General features: G+C 39.3%; 1 gene segment (V, D, J or C); it reads right to left on the bottom strand.

Moving 5' to 3' along the window:
* Positions 1 to 1,457: 1,457 nt before the first annotated feature.
* On the bottom strand, positions 1,458 to 8,279 carry LOC114039509. The segment is given in 4 exon segments: positions 1,458 to 1,639; positions 7,475 to 7,792; positions 7,914 to 8,010; positions 8,094 to 8,279. Coding segments are annotated over 3 exon segments (534 nt in total).
* Between the last annotated feature and the right edge of the window lie 297 nt (positions 8,280 to 8,576).

Genomic DNA, 8,576 nt, shown 5'->3' with positions numbered 1-8,576 from the left:
CTCCAGCCAATAACATTTGAGAAAGACACTCCCAATCCCTCAGGGGCACTTCTAGAATCCTGAGTAGGAAGATTCCTTCAGTCTTTCTCTAGGAAACTGAGCTCACAGTAACTGTTACACTTTGAGGGGGGAAAAAACGTCAACAATTATTGTAGATTTTTCTGTTCATCATGAAGTGATGTGAGTGGCCCAATGAGTCCATGGCTCCTGGCATCTCTATGTTCTCTGGGAACTCGGTGACTATGTTAACACCAAAGTCTCTGTAGCTCTGGGAGCATTGCAAATGAAGACTTTTGCTTTGACTCCTCTTCTTCCCAAGAAACCTTGGAATATCTTGAGAATAATTGGAAGAACTCTATTAACTCTGCTCAGTGTCTCTCTTAAGTGGCGAAGATCTCACTAGTTCTGTTTTGTACGTTCATATAGATTAGTCATTAACTGCAGCCTGGCTGAGAACTAATAGAACTTCATTAATGTCTCCATAGATAGCATCATAAGACGACACAAATGTACAACAGGAAGAAACCTCCAAGGCCATTTAATCTACCCTGCGCTCACTAATCTCATAGCAGAGTTGAAGCAACTGAGACCAAAGTAGGCTCAATGACATACTGTATTTCACACAGGTAGGACGCTTCAGAGGCAGGACTTGAACCCAGGTTCTAGTACTCCAGAGCTAGTCATCTATCTAGTGTACTGCCACCTTCAAGGGAGACAATATATGTAAAACACTTTGCAAACCTTACAATACTACAGAACTTGAGTTATTATTATTATTAATAAATCATTAATGCATTAGCATGACAATATTCTTTTAGTTTCTGCTACACACAAAGTTTGTGGCAGCTAGTTGGCACAGTGTATAGAGTGTTGGGATTGGAATCAAGAAAACTCATCTTCACGAGTTCAAATCAGGCCTCAGACACTTAACTAGCTGTGTGACCCTGGGCAAGTCACTTAACCCTGTATGCATCAGTTTCTTCATCTATAAAATGAGCTGGAGAAGGAAATGGAAACCACTCCAGTATCTTTGCCAAGACAGCCTTAAAATGGGGTCAAACAGAGTTGGACGTGACTGAAATGACTGAACAACACACAAAGTTACTTTCAAGGATTTCATGGCCCATTAAGTGATATGTGACATATTCAAAGGATCTGCAATTCATGCCAGTATGTGATAAATACTATAAGAGTGGTTTAGCTCATAGTTTTCTCAAAGTAGTAATAGTTTCCTGTGTTGGGGGAAGGGTAGCAAGTGCCAGGAAAATTCAACACCTCATAGTTGCAGTAAGAGATGAAAGAGGTTTCTGCATGGAGAAGAGCTAACTTTGCCTTATTGTGTCTGCTGCTGGCACAGAGATAAAAAGATGTTTGTGTGGTTCTGGATGACCGTAGAATGAGATCAAATGTCTCCTTTTCCCGAGAGACATCGTATCCCTCAGAAATGTCTCCTTTCTCTTTGTTTCCTCTTGTTATGGAGAAATAAATGAGCTGAAGCTCCTGGCCCTGGTCCTGGCGGTACCAGTACATGCGTTCAGGTCCCAAATTCTCTTCACAATTCGGTGCACAGTCTGTCCTATTCCTGTGATTAGATTTCTTGGAGTTTGGATGATTCTGGCATCTTTGGCATCCATGGAACCTGTGGGGGAAGCAGAAATAAACCAAAGAGAGAGATTGACACTGAATCTCTCAGGGATAGGATTTCAACCGGAATCCAAAAAGTCTGAGGAAGTAATTTCCCATCAGTGACTAGGACTTACCTGATCCCAGGAAGCAAATGACCACACCCCAAAGAAGCCTGCTGTCCATGGTAGAATCAGGGCAGCAAGGGAGCAGCTTCCTAGAACAGAGCTCTGGCTCCTGGAGAGGGGGTAGAAAACCAGCTGAGCTCTGGGGAGCCCTTAGCTTAACACAGAGGATTCAGAATTAACATATCTTCTAAAACCTTGTAGCTGAACAAGTCTTCCCAAGGGGAGCTGCAGCATCTCCTTGAAAGGGGGAATAAATCTTAGTAGACTGCAGTTACGTTCAGAATAGCGCCACTGTTTTTAGCTCTGTAGGTGTGGTTATGATTTAGGAGCTAGCAGGAACACTGGTGGTATTTAAATTTAGGATCATTGAAGAAATTCTGTTTCTGTGTATGGAGAAGGGGAGCATAATTTCATTACCCTTATGACTTGAGGCAGGCTTTAGTGTTTACTTTCTGGACTTTCTTTTCCTAATTTTCAAAACAGAAGGAGGGTTACACTAGACAGTATTAAGGCACAGACTGTCTCCCATACTTGGAATGTACTGTGTCCTCACTTCTGCCTCTTTGAATCCCTAATTTCCTTCAAAACTCGGGTCAAATGCCACCTTTCTTAATCCCCCCACCCCACCCGCTAGTGTTTCTCCTTGGCCCCAATTGCCTAGTACTGTACTTCTAATGTGTGTGCATATTTATACATATATTTATGTATATATACACACACACACACTTACGTGATATATAAATATCTATATGGGTAGATATATAATCTGTTACATTCATTTATATGTCCCATAATACCTAAGAATAATTTGTTGCTTTGTTCAGTTGTTTTTGACTGACTGTTGGTCTATATTGTCCATGAAGTTTTCTTGGCAAAGTGACTGGAGTGGTTTGCCACTTCCTTCTTCAGTGGATCAAGGCAAATAGAGTTTAAGTTTCTTTCCCAGGGTCACACAGCTAATTACTGTCTAAGGCCAGATTTGGACTCAGGTCTTCCTGACTCCAGGCCCAGAGCTCTATCCACTGAGCCACCTACCTACCTCCAAATCTTATGGGACCTCTCCTTTTTAACATGATCTTTCAAATATCACTGATAGTGGCCCAGCAGTCACAGAACACAGAACACAGGAAGCAAACACAGGAATCACACACACAGAATGCAAATATATAATTCATCTAGGCCTGGTGACTTGAAATTTTCTAGGGCAGCTTGGTTCTCTCTTACTATTTCCTTTATTTTCTTGGGTAGCAACTCTGTGAGTCATTTTTCTTCTGTCCTTTCTGATATAAAGTTAATTTTCCTTGGCAAAGTAAATGGCAATAAAATAAGAAATAAGCAGCTCAGACTTGTCTCTTGTCAGTTGTCATCTTGCCATCCAGTTGGAGGAGACTGCCCCTTCCTTGTTGGATCCTACCTTTTTCTCCCAAGATACCTTAAAAAAAACCCTAGCTGTTTTATTCCTTCCTTATTCTTTCAGTAGCACTAGCTAGTGCCATGATTAGTAGGGAGAAGGAAGGGAGACACTCCCTCCCCTTCCCTCTGTCCCTACAGGTCTCACTCCACATCTTCTCTGAACCTTGACTACCTTGATCTTCTAAGGGCTCAACTTTTTAAATACATTTAAGGGAGGCTGGTTAATTTGGTTTCTCAGCCAATCTCTTCTTGACTCAATCAGAGAAGTTTTCACATCTAATAAAGGGATCACAGGACATTAAGACCTCATTAAGATATTTAAACCTCATGGTGTATGACTACATTATGTGACTACATAAAGGCACTTGGAAGAAGTGGAGAGCTTCCCTTACACACTCAATCAACAAAAATTCATTAGATTTATATCATGAAATAAGCCAGGCGTGGGGAACAGATTCCCCACCCCTGTTAAGCACTGGGCAAGGGAAATAGACAAAAGTGAAATGATCCCACAGCATTCATTACATCCTAATTGGGCGTGGGAGTGGCAAGTGGTGATAACAGGCACACATATACAGACATAACCTATTGCAGCAACTAGGTGGTACAATGCATAGAATTCCAGGCCTACAGTCAGGAAGATTCATCTTCCTGAATTCAAATCTGGCTTTAGACACTTACTAGCTATATGATCCTGGGCAAGTCACTTAATCCTGCTTGCCTCAATTTCTTCATCTGTAAAATGAACTAGAGAAGGAAATGGCAACCACTCCAGTACTTCTGCCAAGAAAACTGCAAATGAGGTCACAAAGATCCAGACACACCTGAAAAGCACTGACCAGCTATGACAACAAGGAAGGCTGGCGGTGGGGAGCGTGAGGATATGAAGGCAATAGTCTTGGGGAGACCTGCTAGGAAACTGTGCAATAAGTGGCACCTGAGGTGAATCTTGAAGGAACCTTGAAGATGAATCTTGTAACTGCAGAAGGAATTAGCAAGAACACTCCAGACAGCCAGTACAAAATCACTGAGTTGGGAGATGGAGTGTTATGTAGGAGAACAGCAAGAAACCTGGTTTGACTGGACTGCAGATTGCATAGAGCAGAGTGATGTGTATGATACATCCTGAATGATTCAAATACTTAAAAAATAGCTCTATAGAATTTAAGAACGTGTCCACAAAGGCTGCAGAAAACAAGTGATTCAAAATGCATCGATGACCCCTTGTGTAGAGAGCAGGATATGACTAGACTGAGTGTGAGAATGAGAAAGTGCAGTGAGAGAGGGTTTGGGAAAAGGAATGAGTGGGGAGACATGAACCAAACATGAAGAGTGACGCTGTGTTTTATCCAAACAATATGAAATGATAGAATCTGTAGTTTGAAGATAGATAATCATGCACTAATTTATTTTGCCCTTTGTATTCTATCAAGGTAATTTTTCACTATCATTTCCCTTAATCTGCTTGACAGTCAGCCCTCTGAAGCCAATTACAAATTCTATTATTTTGGATTTGGAAGAGGATTTGGAGATAATTGAGTCCAAATCACCTTTTTGGCAATGGAGGAAACTAGGCTCAGAGACATAAAATGACTTAACAAGATAATCGAAGATAATGTCTGTCAGTGTGTGATCTGGGGGTCTTGGATGTCTCTAAGACCTTTTTAAGGAGCCCAAGATCAAAACTATTTTGATAATAATTCTAAGACATTTTAATTTTTATGATACATATTGATATTTCCCTACAAACATCAAATATATTACCTATATAAGAAAGCTTTTGGGAAAGGTTCTCAATAATTTGTAAGAGTGTAAAAGGATTCTGAGACCCCAAAGCCTAAGAATCTCCCTGGTCTAAGATTATTCTGGATTTTTCCACCTCTTAATACCTGCAAGCTGCTTCTTCCATTAGTGAGTTCCTCCTGGGGTTCCATTTTAAAGAAGAAACCAGGCTAGCTTGCCTTCATTCCTTTCCAATTCTGGTTTTAACTCCCTGGATTTCACCTCCATGGATACTTGTCCCCTCCTCCCTACCCCCCCCCATTCCCCCCCTCTTACCCCTCCTACCCTACTTTAGCTCCTTTTTCTGTGAGATCTTCTCCCATTAGAATGTAAACTCCTTAAGGGAAGGAACTGTCTTTCTTTTTGTTTGTATTTATATCCCTAATCCTTAACACAGTACCTGGAATAAAATATGTGCTTAATAAATGCTTTTGACTAATATATGGACTAATTACCTGACTAGTTAGGGTGAGAGGTTGCATCAAAGGAAGATTTCCTAACCCTCTTCAGCCCTGTGTTTTCACTAAGCAGTGCTATGATTGTTGGTGTAATAAGTCTCACTTTGATACTTGAATGTATCCATGCTCTCCTTTATGTGGATTCCTATTCCCCATCCCATCCCACCACTGATGCAGATTACAATTTATTCACAACTTCTGATCACATGTAATTTTTGCCCATGACCTCTAACAAATACGACATAGAATCTCTGTGGAACAACTCATCAGAACTTTTAGTGTTTTATGTGTACCAGTAAGGCACTTCACATAATGTCTGTTACCTTAACTCTTAAACATGGCCAGTCTACTTCCTTTTGGGGGGGAACCAGAAGGAGGAGGCAATTGGGGTTAAATAACTTGTCCAAGGTCACATAGCTAGTAAATGTCTAAGGATGGATTTCAACTCAAGACCTCCTGACTCCAGGGCTGGTGTTCTTTCCACTGAACCACCCAGCTTCCCAGGCCTCCTTTTTCTGAGGATGTTTTTTTGGTGATATATTTTATGGTACTTCTTACTTGCAAATCTTCAGTGTTCATATGCTAAAGTATACTTATGCATATCATAGATTTCCCATTGCTCTCTGGGTCTTCTGAAATTTTACTTCCTCAAAGATTATGGTGTTTCATTATGCATAGCCATATAGTATCAGCTGAGGAATGTTTGTGTTAAAAAATGCATGTGCATTCATGTGATAAGAATAGTTAGGAATCATTGATATTTCTGCATTAAATGAAACCCATCCTATTATCAATTTTTCAGTCTTGTGCTTAGGTCATTGTTGTCCCTATAGCAACAATTCTCAATTTTTTTTTGGTCTTAGGAGCTCTTCACACTTTTGAAAATTTTTATGCTTCTGTAAAATATTGAATATCCTAAAGAGCTTTTATTTATGTGAGTTATACCTATGAATATTTACCATATTAGAAATTAAAGCTATTTGAAAATATCTACTTATTAATTCATTCAAAATAATAAGCTCATTATATAGTAACATAAATAATATAATTTTATGCAAAATAACAATATTTTCCAAAACAAAACAATTCATGGGAAAAGTGGCAATGATTTTCTTTTTTTCCATATGTTTCTAATGTCTTGTTTAATGGAAGACAGCTATATTCTCATACCTGCTTCCGCATTCAATCTATTGTGATATGTTGTTTCAGTTGAAGTAAATGAAGAAAATCAGGCTTCATACAGATATGTAGTTGGAAAAGGGAGGAGCTTTTTAATAGTCAAATAGCATCTTTGTGTTATTATGAAAATAATTTTGATCTCAAGGACACCCCAAAGTATTTTGGGTACCCCCAAATGCCAGGGACCACTTTTTAAGAAATCTGGTCTACATTATTTATACATACTTTGATATTTTAATGGGTGAATGATATCACTAATGTTGGTACTGGCTCCAGTAGTAGAGATCATAAGCATAGTGTTTGGCACATAGTATACATGTGCATAATAGTATACAAGCATGGTAAATGTTTGTTGATTGCTTAAGTGATTTCAGTACTCTTTTGGCTGTCTCACTGTGCAGCTGCCTTATGACATTTATACTTCTCTAGGAAATTTTAATAATCACAGTCCATATCTATCTCTTTATCTATTCCTAATGTTTCAGAATCAAGAGCTTATTTAGATAGGCCAGAATGAAGTTTTCATAATTACATACATATGCAATATATTTTTCTCATCTTTATTCAGTCTCATGATTTGATGTTCATTTTGAACTTTGTTCTAATAAGTTCATGGTCCAATTACACTCAGATATCTAGTTAAGAAATGACTTCCATGTCAATCACCAGTTGATACTGGGTATTTACAAACCTCTTCCCTGTGTTGAAGCATAAATTAGAACTTTTGTGAAGGATATGGACATAAGACTACCACAATTAGCATTTCCCCCCACAGTGTGTGTTTATAGCAAAAATAACTTCCTGTGTTGGAGAAGTATAATGAAAGCAGAAAGAATCAACACTTCAGGATTGTACAGGCTGAAGAAGGTTTATGTACAGAGAGGAACTGACTTTGCCTTACTGTGTCTCTACTGCTAGCACAGAGATACAATGATGTTTGGTTGATTCTGGATGATGGCAGAGTAAGAGAAAAAAGCTCTGGCTTTTCTCGAGCGGCGTTGTATCCCTCAGGAATGTCTCCTTCCTGAAAGTTTTTTTCAGATGTAGAGTAATAAATGAGTTGGAGTCCTTGGCCCAGATCTTGTCTATACCAATACATGTAATCATGGCCCAAATTCTGTTCACATCTTAGTGTCACTTTCTGTCCCATTCTTGTGACTATGTGTCTTGGGCTCTGGGTAATTCTTGCATCCTTAGCATCCATGGGACCTGTGGTAGAATGAGAAAGAAGTCCAAAGAGAACACTGATATTGAAGCTCCCAAGGAAAGATTTGGAGTCAGAACTTGACAGGCCTAAGATAAAATCTCCCCCTCTACTCCTAGGACTCACCTGTTCCCAGGAAATAAATGATGACAGACCAGAAGAGCTTGGTACTCATGGTAGGATCAAGTCAGGAATTCAGTTCCTTTCCAACTCACAATTCTGTCTAAGGAGATAATAGATTGAAGAAAGTTGAGCTCTGGAGCTCTCCCTCATTCAATTCACAGGCTTTATCTTTGAAAACTCTACCTTACTGAAGTTCAACATGTTCTTCAGAGAGGGGTGGGAACAGTCCACAGAGGAGGAGAATGAATCATTATTTCTAGTCTAGAGTTACTTTCAGAAGGACAGCATTTGCTTTTAAAGCTCTGTAGGTGTGGTTATGTTTTGGGTACTCATGACAACATCAGCTGTCTCGGTAGTGATCTTGCTTGGTCACTTTGGGTAAGACACTGAATTGTTTAGTGCCTTAGGTTTCTTATGCATAAAAGATGGGTGTGGAACAAGATGCTCTCTAAGAGCCCTTCTAGGGCTAACTCTTGAGTCTAGGATGGCAAAGTATTATTGTTAACTTGTTTTCATATCCCTTTTTCTCAAGGATGAGTTATGAAGGAAACTGTTGCATATTAAAGTAGTGATTTGTTAGACTTTGATTTCAAAGACTTTTCCTTTCTAACCTGGAAGACTGAAAAACACTTTGTGAATATTTGACTCTTTAAAGGAGACAAGTCT

Source organism: Vombatus ursinus, unplaced genomic scaffold (genome assembly GCF_900497805.2).
Source record: "Vombatus ursinus unplaced genomic scaffold, bare-nosed wombat genome assembly UNPS02012038.1, whole genome shotgun sequence".
Taxonomy (NCBI): Eukaryota; Metazoa; Chordata; class Mammalia; order Diprotodontia; family Vombatidae; genus Vombatus; species Vombatus ursinus.
The sequence above is the reverse complement of the archived record's forward strand: the minus strand, read 5'-3'. Positions and strand labels throughout refer to the sequence as shown.